We start from the raw sequence: 26,376 nt of genomic DNA, 5'->3' as shown, positions 1-26,376 counted from the left end.
CTGTATTGGGTGCTTTTTTACACACAGAGAAAGTTCCGGTGAGCGGGTTTAACCAGGACAAGGTGAAGGTGGTTTTCTACCGGGCGCTGTACCCATTTGAGGCGAGGAGCCACGACGAGATCACCATCCAGCCCGGGGACATCCAGGTACAGTAGTGTAGACGGATCCTACCGCTGTAGTCGACCACGGCATCCACTAGCATCCGTCAATCGTATGGTACAGACCTACCGGCACTCCTAGCACTTCGTAATACACTGTATGGGGTACAGACCAGACCAGGCATCTCCGCTAGCATTCAGTGCTAACACACTGTATGGGGTACAGACCAGACCAGGCATCTCCGCTAGCATTCAGTGCTAACACACAGAGAGACTGTATGTGGTACAGACCAGACCGGGCGTCTCCGCTAGCATTCAACATTAACACACAAAGAGACGGTGTGAGTGTGTAGTGGCAGTGGAAGGACAAGAGGCGTTAGTGCTAGCAGAGAGAGAGGCTGAGCATACAGACCAAGCTGCTTTGCCAGAGTCACAGTGGCAGGGAAAGAGGGAGATGGCTGTATATTAAAACCTGGCTTTGATCACAAGGGATGTGGTATTCCCTCATTTCCTCCTGCCCTTAGTTTATTATATTAGCTGGCTGCAGCTATTGCCATTCCAGTGGCCCAGTTTAAGATTCATGGTAAAGATCTCATTGATGCAGATTAGTTCCACATGGGATTTTTCCACACATGCACGGGGTCTGGCCCCACCCACATGTGGTCTGGCCCCGGCTTGTATGTGTGTTTTGCTCTAACCCCTGATTCTCTCACCTGTGTGCTCTCCTTCTGGAGGTGAAAGGGGAGTGGGTAAGTGCAGGTCAACCCTGTCCCCAATCCCGTCTTCACGTTTCCATGCCTACCACATCTGTGCTGATTGGTTCACTGTCGCCCCATCACTGTGCTGATTGGCTCACTGCTCTCTTACCACTGTACTCACTGTCACCTGAATGCTTTTGCTACATCTGCATGCTCCTGCTGCGATAGATTCACTCTAGGGATGTATTGATAAACAAATATTCAAATACTCAAATAATTAAAAGAAATAGCAAGTATTTATTTCCATATAGTTTTACTAACTTTTGTTTGAAAGGAACTAAAACATTACACATCCTGATTACAAGCGGCCAACACTAAACAAATAAATTGTTCTGAGGTTGACACAATCCATGTCAGCAAAGCAAGGCTCGGTTATTGTTTGTTTATTCATCTGCTTGCCAAATTCGTCAAAATCATGTGTGTGTGTATGTATGTACGCTTTCCCATCGGTCCGGATGAGTGCTGACCCCTGACCCCTGGCTCTCACAGGTGGATGAGTCCCAGACGGGCGAGCCTGGTTGGTTGGGCGGGGAGCTGAACGGGAAGACGGGCTGGTTTCCCGCCAACTACGCCGAGAAGATGCCCGAAGCAGAGGTGTCCGTCAGCCTGCGCTCTGCGGCGGGATCGGGATCCGCCCCCAAACTGGCTGCCCGCACCACGCCCACTTCTGCCTCGGCCACGCCCACCACTGCCCCCACGCAGCCCCCGCCCCTGGAGGCCCTGCCGACTCCGCCCCCAGCCACGCCTGCTGCCCCAGCTGTCCCCACACCCTCCACGTCCTCTTCCTCGTCCAGCAACTGGGCAGACTTCAGCACCACGTGAGTGACTCCTCTCCAGCTCTGCCTAGTCTGATGTAATTCACAGGTCGCCCATAGAAGGAGGGAGAGATTAAATCAGTATCTCGAGGACAAAAGTTTTCTATTTCAGCCACACAGTCCCTTATAAATTATGACATTGTACGCTGTGCAGCAGTGTGACTAATTCTGCAGGCTTGTGAATGCTGCACACAGCTGTATTTTTTCATAAATTAATCTTTCATTTAAAAAATCAAATAAGATGATTAAGTAATCAATTTTGTGTTTTTATATTTACTGCCAGTGTCCAGATCTGACAGTATTGCTCCAGTAGATGCAGATTTTGCTGTTACCCTTGTTCAGTAGGTGACAGCAGGATCAAGTCATCTGCTCAGACTTGACTTCTTTGTCAAGCAAGCTCTAGACTGTTCCAAAATCATTGCTAACCACCTGCTAATTATATGTATTGAGCAATCTCTCGCTCTTGCTCTCTCTCGCTCTCTCTCTCTCTCTCCCTCCCTCCCTCCCTCAGGTGGCCCTCCAGTACGGTGGATAAGTCGGAGGTTGATGGCTGGGACTCCTGGCCCACGCAGCCCTCTCTCTCAGTCCCCACTGCTGGCCAACTCCGGCAACGCTCCGCCTTCACCCCTGCCACTCTCACTGGCTCCTCCCCCTCCCCCGTCCTGGGACAGGTACACAGAGCCTGGGGGTAGGAGGGGTGGACGAGCCAACTCTGATATGACTGCTCATTTAGTTTATCTGGATATTTGATTTTTCTGACTGGAGATGGTAGTGAGTTAACTGTCCTGTTGTTCGTTTTGCTCTTATAAACCAATTTCATGCGCTTGTACTGAGATAAAAGAACCGGGTAAATGCCTTCAGTATAATATAGTCATTGTTACTCAAATATAAATATAGAAAATTCTAATATTTATATTCAAATTATAATAGTCAATTAGTAATAATGTTGTGCTACAGTTCTTCCTCACTTCTTCGCTCTGCTTCTTCCGCCTTCCCCTTTCTCCCTCCTCCTTTCCCTATTCTATCTCAATCTCTCCCCCTCTCTCCCCCTCCCCCCCTCTCTCTTAGGGGGAGAAGGTAGAGGGTTTGCAGGCACAGGCACTGTACCCCTGGAGGGCTAAGAAGGACAACCACCTGAACTTCAATAAGAGTGATGTCATCACGGTCCTGGAGCAGCAGGACATGTGGTGGTTTGGGGAGGTGCAGGGCCTGAGGGGCTGGTTCCCCAAGTCTTACGTCAAGCTCATCTCCGGCCCTCTGCGCCAGCCTATCAGGTCGGAGTCTATCAGGTGAGCACCTGAGGAAGCTGCATGTTTCATACGGAAGCAGACAGCATACTGCACACAGCGTGTGGTACTGGGCTCGTGATACAGGAGTATGCTGGGCTGCTCAGAAAGGGCTGCTGTGACTGTGAATATAATACTGAAAATAATCATAGTGTTCTGAGTTATTACAGTCAGAAGTTACAGTGCTGTGAGAAAGTATTTGACACCTTCCTGATTTCCTCTAATATTGCATATTTGTCACACTGAATGGATTCATCTTTAGAAGAAAATGTAATATTAGGCAAAGTTTACTCGGTTTCCTTTTGTCTAATATTACATTTTCTCTGAAGATTTGAAACCAGTCAGTGTGACAAATGTGCAATAATACAGGAAATCAGGAAGGGGGAAATGCTTTTTTCACTGCTCTGTTGATTCTGACTCTGTGTTACAAATAGATTGATTTATTTTCTTTTTTTTGAGAGTTCAGAGTATTTCTGTGTGTTTGATGTGTGTGTTTTCTCCCGCCATGCTGAGTGTATTCCTGTGTGTTTGATGTGTGTATTTTCTCCCTCAGTGTTGAGTCAGGTTCAACTGAGAGCCCCCCCATTGTGAAGAGACCCAGCCCGTCCTCCAGCAAACCCTTGGAGCCTGGGGAAGGTGAGGATCCCTCTCCAACCTTACAGCCCTCTGCACACCTCCACCTGCTCAGCTCCACACATTTCAGCCCACCCAGACACACACCTCCACCCACACACACGTCCATCCCTCCACACAAACACTCACACCTCAACCCATATACACACACCTCCACCCACCCACACAAACATGCACACCTCCACCCACCCACACAAACATGCACACCTCCGCCCACATGCACACTTCTCCACCTATCCAAACAAACACACACACCTCCACCCACCCACACAAACACACACACAACTCCACCCATCCACACAAACACATACCCCTCCACTGACATACACACACCTCCAACTGTCCACTCAAACATGCACACCTCCACCCACGTACACAAATACACACACCTCCACCGACATTCACACAGACACCTCCACCCCTACACAGACCTCCACCTGTCTATGCAAAAACACACCTCAACCCACATACCCATTCTTCCACCTACACGTACACTCCTCCGCCCACCCACATGTATGCCTTCTCGCTCCACAGCGATGCCCAGAGCCAAGTTTGGGTGTGTGTATGTAATTGAAGCCCTTGCATTGTCTTTTCCCAGAGTTCATAGCGATGTACACGTATGAGAGCAACGAGCAGGGGGACCTGACCTTCCAGCAGGGCGATGTGATTGTGGTGCTGAAGAAGGAAGGCGACTGGTGGACCGGGGCAGTGGGGGACAGGACCGGCGTGTTCCCCTCGAACTACGTCAAACCTCGGGACTCTGAGGTGAATCCACCCACGCCCAGTCCCAGCACATCCTCACTTGTTTCAGAGAGATTTAAAAACCTGCTAAGGACTTTGATGGGATTTGTGTTTACATTTGTTTAACATAGACTGCCTGTTTTAGTTAGAGTGAACGATGTTAGAGCTGTAGCGCTGCCAATTAGCAAAGCAACTATGGCAGTATTAGTGGTTCCATACAGGTAACTCAAAATATAAAAAATCCCAATCTAATGGAATAACTTACAACAGGTATCAATGAAAACAGAGTGCCACCTATCCTGTACCCTATCATAGTACCAGAATCTAAAACAAGATGTATTTCAATATAAGCCAGAACTAGACAGTATTTTTGTGAATCTGTGTGTCTGTCTGTCTGTGTATGGGTGTGCTTAATACTTTGTTTCTCCAGGGTCTGGGGCCTGCTGGAAAGACTGGCAGTCTGGGTAAGAAGCCAGGTGAGTGATGGGGATGAGGACCATGGGTTTTTGGTATTGAGAGTATATGGTTTATTCTGTTTATTGCTTTTATTGTTCGTTTTTATCCCCTTTAGTGTTTTGGTCAGGGTAGCAGGGGTTTAAACATGATCAGAAACGTGTGCAACCGGAACTGCATTTTGTGCGGCATCCTGGGTCAGTTAGAACAGAGGGAAAAGAGGTAGAGCAGTCTGTTCTCTTTCCTGACCGCAACCATAGGAATGACCACACAGGACCTCAGTAAGAGCTCCCAGGAAAACTAACTAAATATTAAATATGAAAAACTGTAGCTCCTCGAACATGGGGCTTAGTTGTTTTAGCGGTTATGCTGCTGAGATAGTGGTGTGTAGACTAATGTAAATGTTATCCCCTCCTCCCTCTTCACTGCCCTGCTCCTCCCTCCTTTCCTTCCTCTTTCCTTTTCCTCTCTCAGAGATTGCGCAGGTGATCGCCCCCTACAGCGCGACAGGGGCGGAGCAGCTCACACTGGCTCCCGGCCAACTCATCCTCATCAGGAAGAAGAACCCAGGAGGCTGGTGGGAGGGAGAGCTGCAGGTACAACTGCAGTACCCACAATACCTTTCACCAAGAATGAAGATACTGACAATTATGAACTCATGATAATATTGGCGTTGTATCAGCATCAGCTGATAGTAGCTTGAAAGAAACGTATTGGTATTGGCCTGATGCTAATAATATGCGCTAGAGGCAACACATTTGATGAGTTGCTGATGCTGTAAATGAAGTGAGTATGTCATGCTTGAAAAGATGCCTTATCATAATCTGTTTTTTACAGACACACTCATAATACTGTTCACCAAAGAACTACAGTACCCATGTTACCTTTCACCAGGAACCAGAATACTCAATACCATTCACTATGTACCACAGCATATAGAATACCTTTCACTAGGGTCGACATTCAGAACACCCACAGTACACACAGTACCTTTCACCAAGAGCTATATTGTTCAATAGGAGCAGTTATGTTTAAGTCGGGCAAGACTTTTCAAGCTCTTGTGATTTTGATAGCCTAATGATTAATCACAAATCAGTATTAATTCATTATTAATACTTTAATTACTTTATCTAATGCTATGCTGTGGCTGCTATTAATGTTTCCCATGCACATGTTACAGTGACTCAGTGAATTTACCCCCTCTATCACTCAGGCTCGGGGGAAGAAGCGCCAGATTGGGTGGTTCCCAGCCAATTACGTGAAGCTGCTAAGTCCCAGCACCAATAAGACCACACCCACAGAGCCCACACCCCCAAAACCACCAGTTCCCAGCGCAGGTATGGTCACGCCCAGTATGGCCAAATCACAGGGCCCCTGTAAAGGGCCCAGAGACTCCTGTTACCAGCTGGAACTCTCCTGGAGCGAGGAGGTTATTAGGACAGAAAGACTGTATGGACTGGGCTTGTTACTATAGTATCTGCCCTTTAGAGGAAATGTATCTTACAGGTATATATTCTCAGTGCAGTAGTGATACTTCAGCCCTTATTGTTTTTATAATGACAATAATGTGTAATTACACAGAAATATGCAGGCAAAGTACAAGTTTGATGTGTTGTGCAGGTGACTGGCTGTTTATGTTTTACACATATTTCACAGGTGAAAGCATGCAGTTATATTTACATTGACCGAAGGAGTAGATGAAGACTGCTTCTTCAGGTTTTCAGATTAAGATGACTATGTGACCTACTCTGCCCCACCCCTGTGACGTGTTTGTCATGTAGTGTGCCAAGTGATTGGCATGTACGACTACATCGCCCAGAACGATGACGAGCTGGCCTTTGGGAAGGGCCAGATCATCAATGTGCTCAGCAAGGAGGATCCTGATTGGTGGAAAGGGGAGCTGAACGGGTCCGTGGGTCTCTTCCCCTCCAACTACGTCAAATTGACCACTGATACTGACCCCAGCCAGCAGTGTGAGTACCTTATTCTACACACTGACCCCAGTCAGTAGTTTGAGCACCTTTTCTACACACTGACCCCAGCCAGCATTGTGAGCACCTTATTTTACACACTGACCCCAGCCAGCAGTGTGAGTACCTTATTCTACACACTGACCCCAGCCAGCAGTGTGAGGACCTTATTCTCCACACTGACCCCAGCCAGCAGTGGGTAGCCCTTCTAAGTAAAGGGGGTTAATAATGGGGTAAAATAGAGGTTTTTCTATGACTGCCAGGTTCAGCATCCTTCAGCCTGGCTGCTTTGAACACTGTCCAGGGCTGCTCCTCCAGTCTGCTGCTCTCTCTGCTCTTAGACCCCCCTCCCTCGGTGTAGCGTGTCTGTCATTTGTGTACTTGTGCTGTGAACGTGTGTCTGGTTCGTTTAGTTTCTCCTGTATTTGCACATTTTTCGTGTGTTTCCTTTTTTAGTTTTTTCTTCATTTTTTTTTTTGCTTATGTGCTGTGTTTCCTCCTCTTTCTAGGAATCATATGTTGCCAATTTTCCACTGAGCCCTGAAAGTCCTCAAAGAGACCCACTATCCCTTATACTCTGCCCCGAGGGATGATGGGAGATGCACACCCTGATCATGTGACTCCTGCATGATCATCACCTGGCCCTCTGGCTAGAAGAACACTGCAGAGTAGTTATAAAGTTCCCTCATTTGAGGCAAAATCAACAAACGGATCTCTTCTACCTCTAATTATTTCAAACAGTAATTTGATAATTACGTGAATTAAATTTGATTTTATGAAACTGAACACTAATTTTTAAAAATAAACAATAATAACAAAAGAATAATCATTAACGATAATGATTTAATGGATAGTGGGTCTTTTTGTGGCTTTCTTTTAAGACTAATATCTTTAATCTTTCTTTTCTGCTTTGTCATTATTGTTCATTCAAGCACCTCCCTGATTTACATCCTGGAGCAACTGCTAAAGAAATGACCACCTTGTCCCATTCCATTGGATGTTGACTTGCTTCCCTCCTCACTTATGCCCTGTCCCCTACCTTACTAATCCTCTACCCCACCCCCTCACCCCACACTACCTCCCACAGCTCTACAGAAAGACCCACTATCTCCCAGCGCTGTGTGTGCTTACACTGTATCATCAGAGCCTGCATCTGAAACGCTGTGTTTTTATCTCTGCTGACCTGTCACATGGGCAACTGGAGGAGTTCAGAGGTCACAGACCCACAGAGGAGATGGCATTTGGGAGCGGGGGCTTATATTTGTGTTACATACAGGATCCGCCACTGGTGCTGTCAGTCAAAACTCTGTGGGTGTGACTGAACTCTTTAATTTGTCCAATTGCTTTTCAGCCACTTTTGTCTGTTATACCAAAAGTTCTTATGTTCAGTGTTTTGTTCATGTACTCCACTTTTCCATTTGTTTCATAGCATTTGTGTGGTGGGGTTGAGAGCAGTGTTTTAAACCAAATGATCCTTCACAACCAGAAGGGGGAAAAACACACCTGTGCACACAAACACACACATGCACAGACATGCATACATGTGCACGCACACACGCACACACTTACACATACACACACACACATACACACACATGCATGCACATTTGCGCACACACACATGCATGCACATACAGCACCCATTCTCACATGCGTTTTTACACGTATTCACACGCACTCGTGCGCACACACTCTCACATATGCACACACTTGCTTGCATGCACACTTCATTTGGGTGAGCACGCACACGTTGTGTTTTTAAGTGTCTATGTAGGCTAATTTATTCACCGTTTAAAACCTTCACCTTTATTTGCTCATTGTAATGTGTCATTAATTGTTCAAAGCAAGTTGAGGGCAATTCAGCTAGTTTACATGATGTTTTCACATCAGTTTTTCTTTCAGCTGTTTAACTTGGAAAATGTTTGAATTGTTGTGTGAGTCAGAGAACGCTTGTTGCCTAAGTCATTCTGTAGTGGCCTAGTCTATTTTTATATCTGAATGAAATTGTAATAGTGTTTTTTAAAAATATCTACGGTATGTATTATTTTACATTTTCCCCACTGACAATGGATTGCAATAAAACCTCAGACAAGTGTAGCTTGGAATCACCTACTGTGAAATCTTTTTTGAAACCGCATTCATTTTATTGATGCACTTTTTGTTTTGGGGTAACTTTTTAAAAGAACAGCAATCTTTTTGGGAAAAAAATGCAGCTCAATGGAAATAGTTCTACCCTCTGTGTAATCCAAGTGTTTGCAAGTGAAGAAAAAAACACTTTGAGAATGATTTTTTAATTAAAGCGACGGAGCTTTCCTCCTGTATCACAGCACAGAAGGCCTGTTTTGTTTATTTTTCTCATGCAGTAAAGCACAGGGCCTCATCCTTGGCTTGAGATACCGAGACTTAACTCAAATTTCTTAATTAAACATTGAGCAGTTTGCTCCCTACACGTGTCCTGTCTCGGGTGACATATGGCATAAGTCACCAAGTGGGGATATGATAGATGCTTGTGGGCGGAGTCTCACTGAAAAGAAGGCGTGTTCCATGTAATTTTCAGTTCTACAAATCCACAGCTCTCACAGACAACAGCACTTTTTTAAACTTTTTATCTAGTTTTATCTATGCAGGAAGTCCTATGTAGCTGATTTTATACAGAGAAAGCACTATCTCAAGTCAAGATGGGGCCTTTGCAGCACAAACACAGCTGTCATTTCCTGTTTTAGTTTTAGTAATTTTTGCATAACAGTTTTGCCATTTTAATATAATTCCATAATGAAATGAACAGCTTATGCTTCTGTTGTTGCGCGAGAGTACTGGATTTTGCTTCTTTATGATTGGCTGGTTGGACTGTCAGGTATCTGGGATCATTTGTAATTATGAGCAGCCTAAGTGTGAACAGCACCGAAGTGTGAAGAAGTGTGTGAGCTGTGTCTGAATGCAGTGAGCTCTCCAATGTTACTCTGCACACAAGAAATCTCACGAAAAGAAGAGAAATAAAAGCAAAACCCTGTCGCTGTGTTCTGGCTACTGGAGTATTTCATCATGAAGAAAGAAAATGTGTGTACCAACATACATCTGCACACACTATTCAGAACTTTACCAAAAGAACCCTTATAGGAAGGCTGCCAAGGGCACAGTAAAGATTTAGCTTTTCTTCATTGGTAGCGTTTAATGCCTTCCGGAGAAAGAGAGATGCTTCTGATATTTTTCTCCTGCAGTGCTGCCAGGATGATTCAGGTGTTTCTCCTGTGCCATTTTCTTTGTGAGAAATGCTGCAGAATTTATTTGCGTTCATACGTGTACTTTATTGAAAAACCCACCGACGTTATGAACTTCAATTGATTCAGAGTGTGCACCCACAAGTTTTAAACACTGTTTGTGTTGAAACAAACACAGCATCTGCACACAACCACGAAAATCAGAAAACGCACAGAAATCACAACAGTGTTGACATGCAAGTTCAAGAGGGCTTGCACACAGAAAAACAACAGCTCTCAGACACAACAGCACTTTCACAAAGATGAGTACACTTACAGGGAACAGCGGATGCAGACATAGGTGACCACAGGGGCATTTGGCAATGGCGTTTTAATACAGCTGAACTTCAGCACTTTTTGAGAAACGGGCAGAAACTGATGCTGGATTTGAGCTCTTGTGCCATGGCTGGAACAGGTCCAACTGCAGTGTGGTGCATTTGGAAAGGTGAAGACACATCTGTGGTGCTGTTGTAGTTAATGTCAGTGGAACAGTGGAAATGTATGTAGACAGTATCCTGCCGGTTAGAACCTGGAAGAATAACAAAATTGAGAAAGAAAAACCAAATTGTTTCTACTCCACAAACAACCATGTTTGGTCATGGTTTGTTTGGATTTACTAGCATGGTCATTTTAGCATCCAGTTTTGGACAACCAGAGAAACAGCCATGGCAGTGTCTCAGTGTCTGTCCTGTCAGCGGGTGCACATCTGTCACAAGGTACATCGTTGCTTTTGTGTGTGTGTGTGCGTGCGTGTGTGAGATGTGTGTGGACAGGAGAGGAGAGCTCACATTTGCTGCCATCTCATTCTCAGGGTGTGCTGACTTGCACCTGCTGGACATGCTGACCCCCACGGAGAGGAAGAGGCAAGGCTACATCCACGAGCTCATCGTCACTGAGGAGAACTACGTCAACGACCTGCAACTGGTCACCGAGGTACATACACAGCCTCACACACACACACATACGGCACACATTCAGCCGAGGCTCAATGAATCAGTGAGGTACAGACACACACACACTACAGCTGCTCAGTTACATAAATGCACACATGCTGCAGCTAGCCACTGAGACATACACAGTATATACAGTATGGCTGTGTGTTTATATACAAGCAGACAATATGGCAGTGTGTTTATATACAAGCAGACAATGTGGCTGTGTGTTTATATACAGTACAAGCAGAAAGCATGGATGTGCGTTTATATGCAAACAGACTGCATGGCTGTGTTTACATACAAGCAGAAAGTATCGCTGTGTGTTTATATACAAGCAGAAAGTATCGCTGTGTATTTATGTACAAGCAGGAAGTATAGCTGTGTGTTTATATACACACTGACAATATGGCTATGTGATTATATACAAACAGAAAGTATGGCTATGTATGTGTTTCTGTATCTGTATGTAATGTTACTGCTGATTCAATTTTGGTAAACATTGATTAATCGTTTTGCTGCCGTTTGTGTAGGTCTTTCAGAAGCCGCTGTTGGAGTCAGAGGTGCTGACAGAGAAGGAGGTGGCCATGATCTTTGTCAACTGGAAGGAGCTCATCATGTGCAACATCAAGCTGCTCAAGTAGGCCCCCTACTGGCATTATGGAAATTGTGTATGTTGCTTCTGAGAATACATTTATGTGACACAGGAAAAAGATATACATCACTTCTCTCTACCTACCTCCCACTCTCTGTTTCTCTTTCTCTCCCTCCTTCCCTCTCTCTCACTCTCCCTCTCTCTGTCCCTCCTCTCTCTCTCTCTCTCTCTCTCCCCTCCTTCCATCCTTCCCTCCCTCCCACTCTCTCTCTTACTCTTCCTCGTTCCCTCTCCCTCCCTCTCTCTCTCTCTCTCAGGGCACTGCGGGTCAGGAAGAAGATGTCAGGTGAGCGGATGCCGGTGAAGATGATTGGTGACATCCTGACTGCGCAGCTGCCACACATGCAGCCGTATATCCGCTTCTGCAGCTGCCAGCTCAACGGCGCCACCCTCATCCAGCACAAGACCGATGAGCTGCCTGACTTCAAAGACTTCGTCAAGGTAACGGGACGGAGCTGGTCCTGAGGGTGGGGCTCACTCTGGAGATGAAGCGAATGTTGAGCAGGGGTGGGGCTTGAGCCGAGGGGTGGAGCTAAAGATGGGCGGGGCTTGCGTTGTCGGGCGGAGCTTTATGGCTCTAGTTCTGTGCTGAACCCTTCATCTCCTGTATGTTCCAGAGGCTGGCCATGGACCCGCGCTGCAAAGGCATGCCTCTGTCCAGCTTCCTGCTCAAACCCATGCAGAGAGTCACCCGCTACCCCCTCATTATTAAAAATGTATGTACCCTTACTATACACATACATGCAAACACACATACATGCACCTGACACCTTCTCATCAGAAAGAACATGCCTACACATACACAGTGTGTGTGTAAGCTTGGCTGAGTGTGACGCTCCGGTCTCTCCAGATCCTGGAGAACACTCCGGAAAGCCACCCGGACCACAGCCACCTGAAGCAGGCCCTGGAGAAGGCGGAGGAGCTGTGCTCTCAGGTGAACGAGGGTGTGAGGGAGAAGGAGAACTCGGACCGGCTGGAGTGGATCCAGGCCCACGTGCAGTGTGAGGGGCTGTCTGAGGTAAGGCAAATTTACTTCCACTCTCTACACGCACCACACACTATATGCACGCATATACACTCATTGTACTCACATACAGACACACTTGCATGTGTAATCAGATGTTACTGACCAGAGCCAGTAGGTGGAGTGTCTCAGGGTTGGCGTGTGGATCAGCCCAGCTCATTGATAAAGTAAATAACAGCAGCCCCTTTCTCTCATGTGCAACCTCAAGCTGCTCAAGGACACCCTGTATTGGTATGCCTGCATTATGAAAATTGTGTATATCGTATCAGAGGATATATTAAACATGTGAAGGAGAAATAAATGTATATCACATCTCTCTCTCTCTCTCTCTCTCTGTCTCTCTCTCTCTCTCTCTCCTATAGCAATTGGTATTCAATTCTGTGACCAACTGCTTGGGACCGCGTAAGTTTCTGCACAGTGGCAAGCTGTACAAGGCCAAGAGCAACAAGGAGCTGTACGGCTTCCTGTTCAACGACTTCCTGCTGCTGACACAGATCATAAAACCCCTGGGGTCCTCTGGCTCCGAGAAGGTCTTCAGCCCCAAGTCCCACCTGCAGTACCGCATGTACAAGACTGTGAGTAACACACCTGCAGTACCGCATGTACAAGACTGTGAGTAACACACCTGCAGTACCGCATGTACAAGACTGTGAGTAACATACCTGCAGTACCGCATTTACAAGACTGTGAGTAACACACCTGCAGTACCGCATGTACAAGACTGTGAGTAACACACCTGCAGTACCGCATGTACAAGACTGTGAGTAACACACCTGCAGTACCGCATGTACAAGACTGTGAGTAACACACCTGCAGTACCGCATGTACAAGACTGTGAGTAACACACCTGCAGTACCGCATTTACAAGACTGTGAGTAACACACCTGCAGTACTGCATGTACAAGACTGTGAGTAACACACCTGCAGTACCGCATTTACAAGACTGTGAGTAACACACCTGCAGTACCGCATGTACAAGACTGTGAGTAACACACCTGCAGTACCGCATGTACAAGACTGTGAGTAACACACCTGCAGTACCGCATGTACAAGACTGTGAGTAACACACTTGCAGTACCGCATGTACAAGACTGTGAGTAACACACCTGCAGTATTGCATTTACAGTGCTAAAGCACCAGGCTGTGCAGCGCTATAGTGCCAAAGCACCAGGCTGTATAGCACTAAAGTGCGACAGCACCAGGCTGTATAGCGCTAAAGTGCGACAGCACCAGGCTGTATAGCACTAAAGCGCTAAATCAGGCTGTGTATGCAGGGCTAAAGTGCTAAATCACCAGGCTATGCAGGACTAAAGTATTATGGCACAGGCTGTGTAGTGCTGAAGTGCTAAAGCACCAGGCTGTGCTCCACTAATGTCCAGCAGATGAGCTGATAGGTGTGAATGCAGCTTCTCCTCTGGGTTAATGACTCTCTGCCCCTTCCCCACAGCCCATTTTCCTCAATGAGGTTCTGGTAAAGCTGCCCACGGACCCATCAGGAGATGAACCCATTTTCCACATCTCCCACATCGACCGTGTCTACACCCTACGGGCCGAGAGCATCAATGAGAGGTGCTGTACAACCCCAGATCAACACTACACGCAGTCTACACCCTAAATCATCACTACACAGTCTACACCCTAAATCATCACTACACAGTCTACACCCTAAAGCATCACTACACAGTCTACACCCTAAATCATCACTACACAGTCTACAGCCTTAATAAACACTACACAGTCTACACCCGAAATCATCACTACACAGTCTACACCCTTAATAAACACTACATATAGTCTACACCCTAAAGCATCACTATACAGTCTACACACTAAATCAACGCTACACAGTCTACACCCGAAATCAACGCTACACAGTCTACACCCTAAATAAACACTACACATAGTCTACACCCCAAATCAACACTACACACAGTCCGTATTACAGGCGGGCTATGACTGTGTTTGTCCCTGTTGTGGTGTGTGATTGAGTGTGGTTGTTTTACAGTTTTTGGCAGTGTGTGGCTGTGTGTGGCTGTTGCAGTGTATAACTGTGTTGCAGTGTGTAACTGTGTTGGTGGCTGTGCTGTAGGACTGCCTGGGTGCAGAAGATCAAAGCGGCGTCAGAGCTCTACATTGAGACGGAGAAGAGGAAGCGGGAGAAGGCTTACCTGGGTAGGAGCCTCAGCCTGTACCGTTGCCCCCACACCCACCCCCTCCCCCAGCGCCCCACAGTGAGGGGCAATATTGTGACTGGTGCCTATGCTGTTGCTGTTGGCAGTTCGCTCTCAGAGGGCCACTGGCATTGGGAGATTGATGGTGAACATCGTGGAGGGAATTGAGCTGAAACCCTGCCGATCTCATGGTATGTGACCCCTGCTCCTTCACTGGGGAAAACACATGTGTAAAGTCTTAGCTGTGCATCATGCTTTGTGCAGTCTGCAAGCATTCACAGGCAGTGTGTATCTGTTGTTTTGATTATGGAGGTACCCTGATTTACAGTGTCAATGCTGTCTATGAGCAGATGAACAGGCAATACAATAGAGGCAACATATCCTCAAAGGAGGACTTATTCTTAGATTAGGCTTTATGCTTCAATTAGAATAGGCTTTCTCTTCGGACAACAGCTGGTGTGGTGTACTCAGTTTGTGTATGTGTGATAAGCAGTGTGTAATGCAGTGTGTAGTGTGACGTACAGTATGCGATGTTCAGTGTTCATGGTGTGACGTACAGTATGGAAGTGTGTGCATGTGTGTGATGTATATTGTACTGTACTTGGTGTGTGTGTCTGATGTAGACAGTGTGTATGATGTACAGTATGAATGTGTGTTTGTTTTAGGTAAGAGTAACCCGTACTGCGAGGTTACAATGGGGTCCCAGTGCCACATCACCAAGACCCTGCAGGACACGCTGAACCCCAAATGGAACTCCAACTGCCAGTTCTTCATCAAGGACCTGGAGCAGGACGTCCTGTGTGTGACTGTGTTCGAGAGGGACCAGTTCTCCCCTGACGGTCAGTGCAAAGATACACCCTCGCTTGGTTATACACACAGACGTACCTGCACACACACAGTCACAGTGGCACACACAACGTGCACAGGCTTGCTCATCGGCTTACACACACACATACACAGACACACAGTCATTTATGTATTCATCATCATCACATTTGTAGGGCTGTGGATTCAAGCAGGAGGGTTTGTGGCTGTAGTAAGAGCTCTGATCTGTAAGGGTTGTGATCTGTTTGTAATGGAGGATTTTTTCCTCTCTCTGCAGACTTCCTGGGCAGAACAGAGATTCGGCTGGCGGACATCAAGAAGGACCAGGGCTCCAAGGGACCAATCACAAAGCGTCTGCTCCTCCATGAGGTCCCAACGGGGGAGATAGTGGTGCGGCTGGACCTGCAGCTCTTTGACGAGCCCTGACCCTGTTCCCCTGATCCCTGCAGCCCTGCAGCCCTGCAACCCTGCAACCCCACCCAGTGTTTCCACCCCACTGCTGTCGCCTGTGTGTGTGCGTGGTGGGTGTGTGCTTGGGTGTGTGTGTGTGTGTGTATGTGTGTGTGTGTCTTTGTGTGTGTCGTTGTGGGTGTGCACGCACACACGTACTCACAGTTGTGGTGATGCACATGTGTGTGCTTATGAGTGTTTGTGTCTGCAAAAGCTGTTTAGATCATTTTGAGTGATTAATTCACTTGTTTATTTTACTGATGTTATTATTATTATTATTATTATTGAGAGTGATGTAATATTGTGTTTTTTTACATTGCCATGATTCGTGGATCTGACATTAGTGAGATTCTATCTTTACTGCCATCTTGGTTTTAATTTATTTATTAACTATGAATATTTAAACAGAAGCAGTCATAAGACACACACACACACACACACCAGCATAGTACAATTTTGTAGCATTATTTCACCGCCCCAACACAGTGTCACATGGCTGGACTATTTACAATCAATCAGTGAAGTTGGATAGCAAAGCAGACCTCTAGGGAACGTAGGTGTTGAACGTGTGAAGCAATCAAACACAAGCACTCCTCTGGGTGCTGACTCAGTGAAGGAGTGGAGGAGTGTAATTCAGCGCAGGTGTGACTGAGGTACGCTGTCAGGTGTGTTCTGCAGATTCAGACAGGTAGGGGCACCTGCACAAAGTTAATCAGGTGTAATCAAGGGGTTTCTGAGTATCTGACTGAGTTTTTAAAAGGACTAAAGGACTATTTTTAAAAGGATGGAGACAAATGTGTACATATATCACTGGAACAGACTATGAAGTGAAGGCTTAAGGCCTACAGAGAGAAACAGGGCCAGCCTGCAGACTGAAATGTTTCTTACAAACACGAAGCAGCAAAGAAGTCCTAGACTTGGGGTGGGTTTTGGAGAGCAAAGAGAAAGCATTCCTTTCTCAGCCATACGACTGGCCGTTTTCTCAAATGCTTAAATTTAAACCTGTACAGTATGTTTTGTAGCTCGTTGTAGCTCCTCGATCTTTTCGATTTATAGAAGGTGTTCGTCTCAAACCAGGAGAGTGGCGTTGTGTTGCGAGCTTTTCTGTGCAGGGTTCTGACAGTGGAGCAGAGTGTCAGAATCTCAGAGACGTGTCATTGAGGCTGCGTGCTGTCGTGTCTCTCCAGCGGGTGCTGTCTCTGAGCCCACAGTTCCAGCTCATAAACCTGCCACTTCCTGCTCTTCATCCTGGTAACATTCCACACTCCAGCTCCCTGGAAAAAAGGGACATTTTCCCTTTTCAAGACTTGCCAGTGTTTAAGATGGCATTTGATCTGCAAATATTTTCAGACAGAAAAGGTAGATCTGTAATTTTTTTTAAAAATGTGTTTGCATTGGACATATCACTTTCATACGAGTTACTCACAGGTTATTTATATTTTGTAGATTTTAATTGGTTGGAGTAAAGGTTTCATATCATGAAAGGTATTTAATAAACAGTAATATTTATTATGAAAGTAACCATTACTGATTTTTACAGGAAGGTTTACACCATACTGTTTTATAGGATTTTGTGGCAAATTTTGAATTGGGCACATTATCTGAATTAGTTATGTTGTGTTGTTTAGAATAATTGCACTCTTTTTATTTGTTTTGAAAACTGGCTAGTGCAGTGACTGGTAGAACTGGTTGTTGTTGATTTGAGGTTATCTTCAAATCAAGTGATTATAGGTCATGCTTACCTGTGAATGGTGATAAGCAGTGGATGGTACTGTAGTTGTAAATGTTTGCAAAAAAGGTTGTTTTTGGTGTTTTTGTACTTTGTTGATTTTGTACCTCTTCAAGGGAACATTACTTGTATGAGCCAGGAGAACTGAATTCCTATACTTTCATGCATATTTTCCTTGTGTAAAATAGCTGTTAAAATCATGTTTTGCACTTAAAATGGAAGGCGTGAGGGCCATGTGTATCAGTCACCACAAACACAGGATAATATTGCTATTACAGTCACCACATAAGACAATATTACCATGCTTTTTCAGGCCCACCCACGTCCCATGAGTCTTCTGGTCTTGAGGCCTTTTGGTTCCTGAATTGTGGGTCAGGACTGTTTTAATGGTATTTCTAGGAAGGAGATGAAAGTGAGCATCACACTTCAGGTGTGACAAAGTTACAGGGAATAGTGCAGGTCCTACTGTAGAACAGTGTGGGGGTGTGGGTGCCCCCTGCTGGTAAAGCAGTATAATCACCCATTCATTAGGATCGCTAGGTAACAGGGAAAGAGTGAATGTCTCTGCTGTATAGAAGCGTCAGGCCAGTAAAGGTGGGGAAAGCACCGGTGGCTGTTTATTACACTGGGGGCTGTAATGCAGGTGTTTGAGCTCCATTGGCTGTCTGCTGGAGTTGAGCTGAAACAGACTGTGTGTCAGTGTCTGCCCTGTATCAAATGATGCAAATCCAGGTTTTGAGCACAGCTCTACAGCCAGAGCTCTCCTGCCTGGACTAGGTGATGAACCAACCAGCTGCATGTGTTTTATAGTTTCGGGGTTCAGGGTGTAGTGGGGGGGGGTGCAGGGAGGTAACTTTGCTCTGTTTCCTGGCAGGGCAGGATATATAGGAGGGCGTATTGCTACAGACAGACTACAGACAGCTTTTGCAGAGCCTGGAAGTAACACTGTCAGTATGTTTGTGTGTTAGTAGTGTGTATGAGTGTGTGTGTGGGTATGTGTGTGCGTGTGCATATTGGGTGCACTTGCATTGCGCAAGAGGACGTGGTGGAGTAGATGTGTGCACTTCTCCCTCCCTCCCTCCCTCCCTCCCTAGTGCACTTTCTCTATTCCAACTAAATAAGCAATCCTTTATTTTTCAGTCTAGGAAGTTCTAGCGTATCAATTGTAATTGTTCAGATAATTTATTAAAGCAAAATGAAGAATAATTCATTATGACCATGATAATTGTGCGACAGTATATTGTCTTAAATGTTGAAGATAAATACTCAAATCAGCCGAGGAAGAGCTAGATGTGCTTTGGCTGGTAGACGGGGTGGGCGGGGCGGGTCTTATTTTCCTAAACACACACTAGGGGGTATGCCAGTTAATTTGTATTATTTGTAATTTGTACAGTAGCTCTTACAGTAATTCCCCTGGATTTTATTTTCTGCCCCTCCCTCAATGCCCACCAGAGCATGCAGTTATTTTTTATGAAGTTGTAAATCCATGTGTTGGGTCCCTAGTACTGAAGACCATGTCAGCCTGGATGTGCAGTATGGTGAGATGTGACAGCCTCATTAAAACCGCCTTTTCTTTAATGCGATTCCTGTTGACACTGACTGTGCAAATGAGAGCAAATGCTTTGCCTGTTAGCAGTTTCTGCATTGTGTACAACAGAAACACCTTCTGTTGGAGTCATATAATCATTTCATTTTAGTTTATATTTGAGCATATAATATATTATCTTTTAAGCACAAAAACTTTGTGGGACCCAAAAATGAATGGGATGTTGTGGGGCTAGGAGTCTGAAATCACTATATCATATATCTGAAAAGCCATTGTCCAGTAAATGCTTTGTGATGCAACTCATTTCATTGCCTACTGATGTAGAGAAATGATGATGTAACACTGACTGGTCTTCGTTTTCCTTACATGACAGGATATTTGAGATCAAATATGCTAGCACTCTGCTCATTGGCTTAGCGAGGTCATGAATAATAAGTAGTGCATTTCACAGCGTTGTTATGCATCCAATCGACTTTTTTTTATAAGGACAGAGGTAAGGATGGAGAAATGGACTTATCAGCCCTTGTGTAATGGGGCCCCTGAAGTTGTGTAGGCCTGCATTAGCTGATGCCTGACTATCATTGTGCCAGTTTGTGGTACTCTACGTACTCCTGTCTAGACCAACTGAAGTAAGGATTTGGTATAGTTGAACACAATTTTGTACTTCTTTGCAAAAAAAATAGGAAAAATTGATGTCAAGTTATTTAAGCAAACATTCTGAAAAAGGCCGTAGAGAACAGTGGTAAACTAAATATTTGAATTCCAGCTTTAATGTTGGTTTGTGACAAAGTCTCAGATTTGACTAATACTGTAAATCGGTGTAATCTTGGCAAAAAGAAGAATTGGTATCATGTTTAGTTAAAAACATCACCTCTGAGAAGGAAGGGCAGTGAAAATCTGAAACGTGCATGCTTACCTATAACCACAGTTTGTGATAACATTCATAAAACAAATGCAACCACAGATTGTATGTGTAGGCCACAAACACGGATAGTACTTTATAGAATATTTATTATGAACACAGCAAGAAGGCAGTGTCACATTACAGGAAACTAGGCTGCTATACACAGGAATACTCCACACTTCTGAGTCCACAGGACTTATGTATCTCTGATAATCTTGGTGAGCTTCTGGATCTTGGTCTTGGTGGACATGTCCACATACTTATCCCCAATGCTGACAATCATCCCGCCAAGGATAGACGGATCAGACTGAAAGAAGAGAACAAGGCATATAGGGATCACACAGTGTATAGGACAAAACTGAGGTCTGCTGACTGCCTGCTATCACTGTAAAATGTAGTTAATCCTCCCCATACCCCAATATTCTTACATAACTATAAGAACTTAAGTGTTTGATGAGAACAAGCTATTCAGCCCATCTAGGCTCATTTACCTACAGAGTATACAGCTCTGTGTCAAGCCAGGACTTGGACACCACAAGGGTTTCTACTTTTACTATGCTTTGAAAAACAGTTCCATTCTTTAACTGAACAGAAAAACTATTTCCTGAGATGCTATGCTGTTGGGATGTAGATGTACCCTCATTTTTATATGTAAAATTGTCCAACCGAAATGAAACCTGACTTTAGGTGGTTGTGGATTAGAGCTGGCTATAAAAATATTATGACACTGTCATGTGAATAATCATCATATGATGCTATGCTTATTTTTAAATATTGCATTTTAATTATTCCCTCACCACACCTGCAGGTCTGTGGGAGTTTTGCAGTGGGCTGATTACATGGGTCATTTAGGATAGAAAAAATTACATTGTAATAAATGTAAACATCAAAGAATAAAAAATAATACTCAGCTAGAATTCGGGTAAGTAGAACACTCCAAAAAGTAGAATGTCAGATAGTAGAGGTTCTACTGTAATTTCAATTGTACACAGCCCTACAGCAATTTCCTTGGAAGCGAACTTAGTAATGTAAATATTGCCTGTAAATCACAATATCCAGTTCCCATTATGACAGCTGCCGATCATTGTTGATGTCCGATACCACTTTTCATAACGCCCTGCCCTGATTGGAGTGAACCCGGTTTGCACACTTCTGGGTCTGTCTCTACTTTCCCACCTTAGTCTCCAGTTTCAGCGTCTCTCCCTTCTGCAGGAAGCCATTCAGAGCAGTCTTCAGCTCCGCCAGGTTGGCCGCATCCAGGGGCTGTGGGTGGGTGAGCACGTACACGCACACGCACGCACACACACACACAGCATAATCTGATCAGGTTACAGTACCGAATGGCATGCATACACACTCCGTCCACAGGCTCTAACACTGCAGAGGGAGTCATACACCTGCACATATGGAGTCTGGGATGTGGTGAATGAGCTCAGATGCACACGTGTGTGTTTGTGCCTGTTGTTTTGGTGTATGCATGTGTGTGTTCATGATGTGCTTCTGTTTAGGTGTGGCTGTGTGCTACCTGTGCAGTGGTAACGGTACAGGTGACCTCTCCCCGGTGGGCACTCATCATCTTGCTGAAGGCGGAGATGACATCAGAGGTCAGCTTCAGGCGCCCATTCTCAGCCAGGACATCTGAGGAACACGCAGGTTACACTGAGCACAGTGCGGCTCAGCTGGAGCCCAGCACAAGCCTACTGTACAGCTCTGAACACCATCCCACTTCTCCTGCCTCAACACACAATCACCCTGCCTCAACACACAAAACCTAACCCAGCCTCAACACAAACGCTTACCCAGCCTCAACACAAACACTCACCCTGCCTTAAAACACAAATGCTCAGTGCCTAGTACAAAAAGGGCCGCAGTAAAGGCTCAGCAGGGCGAGTAGCTCACTGATGAGGTTGATGGTAATGGGGGACATCTTCTCCCTGGTCAGGGCATCGCTGAAGGTCTTCTGCTTCACGCTGCGCTTCACATGAGGGTTCATCGCGATACTGGAGAGCTTAGGGTCTGCAATCAAGGTCTTGGGGGGAGGGGGGGGCCACAAAGTGAGCACCCATCAGTTAATTAGCACATACCCAGCTCCTATCAGCAAGTACAGTTAACTTATGAACTTAAATGCATTTCAACCACAGTTTAGTCAGCATCACTCTCAGGCACTGAGGTAATGTTTCACTTATGTTAAATACCAGATTTTGACCAGTGTGCCCCTTTAATATCAAGCAGATACCTGTACAACCATGTATCAGCTGCAGACATGGATCAGCAGATCCCAAACTAATGTGTGGAAGGGCGGTTTCAATGCGAGACACTGCAGTCTGGGGTCAGTTTTAGTTCTTGAACGGCAGAGTGAGTTGAGAGCTCCAATGTGCGCTGAGACTCACAGACACATGGGCTAGCTCTTTCTCCACCAGCTCCAGGTTCTTCTGCTTGCTGGCCGCAGAGAACAGTGCCGTGGCATAGCGGCCCTCCACTCCATACACCTGAATAGGAGGCTGGAAAGAGAGGTGGCCGTTACGCTTCTAATTTCCATGGATTTCAGCACATCTTCACAAACTCAATATTTCATTCACATAAACACAAAGGGAATAAAGTAATAAATTAATCAAACTACAGCAGGTCACATACATTTAAAAGCAAATTAGATACAATGCATTTAAAAAGAAGAAACTGAGCAGCCCTAATATACTCAGGTAAGCCAATCCAAAGCCTGGAAGCTCCAACCTGAAAAGCCTGATTTTCCTTTGATAGTTCACTTTCTGGATTTAAAAAGAAAATACAATATTGGAGTAGTTCAGACAGTTTGTGTGTCCAATTAAAGATATTTCAGCCCGCTGCGAAGAAACACTAAGAAATGAATCATTTTATATGTACAACATCTGTGCAAGATGCTTAAAGGTTTATTTATTTGCTTTAGACCACAAAACCTTCAATCTATACGAGCCAGTGCTAGCTCTGTATTGTATTAATCAGTACAGAATCCTTCATGTATCTTAAAAAAGTAAGGGAAACAACTGCTTTAACTTGAAGGTAAGATGGCCTCATGTGCAAATACGGAAGGGGGGGGGCTAATTATGACCGTAATTATTTTATTTTACCCGTTTCTAAACTGATAGTAGCCAAAGTGGGCTAGCTTATTTGTGTGAAATCCCTAACTCAAGTACAGAATCCTTCAATCGCCCTATGATTCAGGAAAAAGTCAAGGTGAATGACAAGCTAAACTTTGAGTAGCTTACCTCATCTGTAAGCTAAATACATTAAAAAGAGAATGATTTCTAGGCTGTCCGAATAACCGCACAAACCCTGACTGCAATGCTATTTTTCTTACCTTGACAAGTTTCGCCACTGGTCTGCTTGCGGTGGAGCTGAATTGACGCACCTACAGAGAGAAATAACTCATGCTACCAAGGTGGCTTAACTTTGGTAAAAGTCATGTCGCTCTGAATGCACCGTTAGTAAGGGGTAACAGCTATTATATATAAAAATAATTATAAAGATTAAACAACACGTCCAAAATGATCTCATGACAACATCGACGAGAACGGTTACATGGCTGCCCTATGAAGTTGGAATCGAAACCTCAGGCTACGATTTAAATCGTTCGCTCGTTAAGACTGGTGATACATTTGTGACGCCGTTTTTCATTCATATGCTTGAGAAAACTTGTCAGCCATCATGCAGATGCAAGATATTAAGGCACTATGTGAGCTATATTACTTTCGTCAGAAATCGATTAACTAAATAAAATTAGCTATGAGCTAGATGTCGTTGGAAGAGAAGTTCAACCCACGTTAATGTGAAACGCAACGCCTAGCTAGCAATGTTGCTAACGTTAGCTTGTGTTATGAATTGAGTACAGCAGTTCATCAAGAAAAAAAGCCACTACCGTTCGAGTAAATGTGTAATTTTATGGATTTTGCATAAGAAGGAATGATAGACTTACAAAGATTTTTCAGAATTACATACCTGCAGCCCCAGTCTAGCCGCTGCCATTTTCTCCTAAGTGTAGGTCAATCACACTGCGCTGCAAGAACGGATGTAACGAATCAGAACTTCCGGAACACTGGGTATTGTAGTTTCACAATTTATTTAAAAATAGCCCTATGTGGATATTTCCATGTTTTCAGAATAAGTCTGCATAGAAGGAAAAGATTATAATGATAAATATCATATGACAAAACAATACAATCTATATATGAGCAGATTGTAAAGGCACCACTAAATTCCATCTTCTAACTTGAGGTTATTGAATGGAATCTTGCTTATATCTACTTAGAGAAATACAAGTGGATGCCTGGAGGTAACCCATATGTTTGACAAGACCTTCAAATACCATAGTATAGCATATGACTATTCTGATTCTGAAGCTATAATGGAATACCACAAATGATTTGGCTCTCAGCAGTTTGGAGCCTGTTCTCATCATCAAACATTCCTTTGTTCTTAAGCTTATAGGTTATTTAAAGGGTAACTAAGCTTAACATTTCTCCCACATTATTTCTATCACACTACCAAATAAATACAGTGCTTATGCTTTTCAGGGTCATCAGTGCAGCTATTTTTTATTTTTGTGTCATCTCCCTGGCTGCTCTCCTCTCAAAAAGGAGAACGCATAACTATTTATATTTGTTTTACGAGTGGCCTATCCGCGGTCCACAGCTGTAGCACTAGACAACTACAATAACCCTTGTTAAGGTTTTCAGCTTGTATATGTAAAGAGTTCAACACTGATATGTTTGAGTATGGAGTTTGCAGGGAAGACTGAACAGTGGAAACCACACCAGCTGTGGTGTTAGTGTACGGCTGTTTTACATCCAATATAATTTCTAGCGAGCATGAAACCAAATGTATGCAAGCCAGTTGTTGAGAAACAGATGGCTGTTCTGATTTAGAATTCCAATTTAAATTTTTGGGTAGAATCACTTTTGATGGAGAAATGAAGACTGGTTTTGAATGCCTTGGAATATGTTTCACATTTTCATATAACTTAATGGGCACAGACCCAATGGCATCAGAAAAATAATCTCAGAATTGAGGACTGTGTATTGAGAATGTAGGTGGTACAGTGACAATTCTGTTCATTTACAGAATGGAGGATGAGTCATGTGAACAATTACAACAACTGCACTGCAACACATTCTGGAACACACGAGGCATTATCTGGATTCAAAACTAAACCATTAAAAATTGGACGCCCCCATTATTCAAACTTTGCTACCTCCAGTGTGACATGTTGAGGTGAGAAATGGGGTTTATAGACCAGTCTGAATCCTCTGAAAGACATCACCAGATGGGTTGAATGGACAGTTTAAATTGGGTTAAAAAGTGAGCCCCTGTAACTGATTTCTATAGCTGATTTTCACATGCTCTTTCATACTTGTTTCACCACTCTTTTGTGGGGGTTCTTGCTGTGTCTGTATGATATACAGTAATAATCACATTCCACGAAAGGTGCATATTTTAAAATATTTGTATTTTCCATGGCAAAATAATTAGTTTACTAAAAGATTTTAAATGCTCTCAGAGCAAAGGTCATAAATAGTAAGATTTCAGACTGCCCCTTTTCCATAGCAAGGCACAGATTCTTGACTGACATGGGTTCTATTTTATTTTGTGCTTTTCTTCCCATGAGTACTCAGTCTCTAATAATTATTCCTGCCCTCGACATGAAACAAGAAAAAATGTCATGATTTCATAGTTTATCCTGGGACCATGTACGCCTAAAGTTTAAATATCATTTATATGTGGAAAAACAGTTTAGGGCCCAGTGAACCTTGAAGTACTCTGCAAGTAACCTTCAAGGGTTTGGATTCAAAATAATTTGGGCATATTGATATTTAGTCTCAATGTAGCTACTCAACCAGGAGTAAGCTGCCCCTCTCTAATAGCACATCTTTCTAGTTTCTTTATTAATAGGCCAAGATTAATAGTGTTTCATGCTTTTTTTTTTTAGATCTATAAAGACTGCCATAGTATATTCCTTATTACCTACTGCAGATTTTTTCCTTCACTAGTTCCATTAATGCCAGTGATCTCAAAGGCCATACTGATGGTCACGCAATAAGTTATGCTTATCAATCAAATTATCAAGTCTCGGGACTAATTTTACAGGGGAACCACAAT

At 44.4% G+C, this 26,376-nt stretch overlaps 2 protein-coding genes and 1 long non-coding RNA gene across 3 annotated transcripts in view; 2 read left to right on the top strand and 1 right to left on the bottom strand.

Moving 5' to 3' along the window:
• Positions 1–19,375, top strand: part of LOC135241060 (intersectin-1-like) — a 44,053-nt gene extending 24,678 nt beyond the window's left edge. Inside the window, exons 19-40 of the mRNA XM_064311167.1 lie at positions 28–146; positions 833–847; positions 1,346–1,674; positions 2,183–2,342; positions 2,740–2,945; positions 3,511–3,593; positions 4,189–4,355; positions 4,762–4,807; positions 5,259–5,380; positions 5,998–6,121; positions 6,566–6,757; positions 10,823–10,944; positions 11,477–11,583; positions 11,856–12,039; positions 12,216–12,314; positions 12,449–12,616; positions 12,985–13,197; positions 14,070–14,191; positions 14,712–14,794; positions 14,901–14,984; positions 15,459–15,632; positions 15,896–19,375. Coding sequence (XP_064167237.1) covers positions 28–146; positions 833–847; positions 1,346–1,674; positions 2,183–2,342; positions 2,740–2,945; positions 3,511–3,593; positions 4,189–4,355; positions 4,762–4,807; positions 5,259–5,380; positions 5,998–6,121; positions 6,566–6,757; positions 10,823–10,944; positions 11,477–11,583; positions 11,856–12,039; positions 12,216–12,314; positions 12,449–12,616; positions 12,985–13,197; positions 14,070–14,191; positions 14,712–14,794; positions 14,901–14,984; positions 15,459–15,632; positions 15,896–16,044 — 3,068 coding nt within the window. The 3' untranslated portion in view covers positions 16,045–19,375. The remainder of the gene's footprint in view (positions 1–27; positions 147–832; positions 848–1,345; positions 1,675–2,182; positions 2,343–2,739; positions 2,946–3,510; positions 3,594–4,188; positions 4,356–4,761; positions 4,808–5,258; positions 5,381–5,997; positions 6,122–6,565; positions 6,758–10,822; positions 10,945–11,476; positions 11,584–11,855; positions 12,040–12,215; positions 12,315–12,448; positions 12,617–12,984; positions 13,198–14,069; positions 14,192–14,711; positions 14,795–14,900; positions 14,985–15,458; positions 15,633–15,895) is intronic.
• Positions 6,766–9,771, top strand: LOC135241061 (uncharacterized). Its single transcript, XR_010325872.1, has 2 exons — positions 6,766–6,912; positions 7,264–9,771. It is a non-coding gene; the product is annotated as an uncharacterized LOC135241061 (long non-coding RNA).
• Positions 19,376–20,337: 962 nt separating the features above from the next.
• On the bottom strand, positions 20,338–24,360 carry LOC135241058 (ATP synthase subunit O, mitochondrial-like). The gene is made up of 7 exons (XM_064311166.1): positions 24,220–24,360; positions 23,582–23,632; positions 22,638–22,748; positions 22,147–22,276; positions 21,773–21,885; positions 21,424–21,510; positions 20,338–20,554 (listed from the first exon to the last, which is right to left on the bottom strand). The coding sequence occupies exons 1-7, from the start codon at positions 24,244–24,246 to the stop codon at positions 20,444–20,446; spliced, it is 630 nt and encodes a 209-aa protein (XP_064167236.1). The 5' UTR covers positions 24,247–24,360; the 3' UTR covers positions 20,338–20,443.
• Between the last annotated feature and the right edge of the window lie 2,016 nt (positions 24,361–26,376).

Source organism: Anguilla rostrata, chromosome 15, assembly GCF_018555375.3.
Source record: "Anguilla rostrata isolate EN2019 chromosome 15, ASM1855537v3, whole genome shotgun sequence".
In the NCBI taxonomy this organism is placed as follows: Eukaryota; Metazoa; Chordata; class Actinopteri; order Anguilliformes; family Anguillidae; genus Anguilla; species Anguilla rostrata.
The sequence above is the reverse complement of the archived record's forward strand: the minus strand, read 5'-3'. Positions and strand labels throughout refer to the sequence as shown.

Excerpts from the sequence above, each read along its gene's own strand:
- LOC135241058 (XM_064311166.1), bottom strand. The coding sequence starts at position 24,246 with ATGGCAGCGGCTAGACTGGGGCTGCAG. Across the intron at positions 21,886-22,146 it reads CATTACCATCAACCTCATCA|ATGTCCTGGCTGAGAATGGG; the intron begins GTGAGCTACTCG and ends CGTGTTCCTCAG. Across the intron at positions 21,511-21,772 it reads GTACCGTTACCACTGCACAG|CCCCTGGATGCGGCCAACCT; the intron begins GTAGCACACAGC and ends ACCCACCCACAG.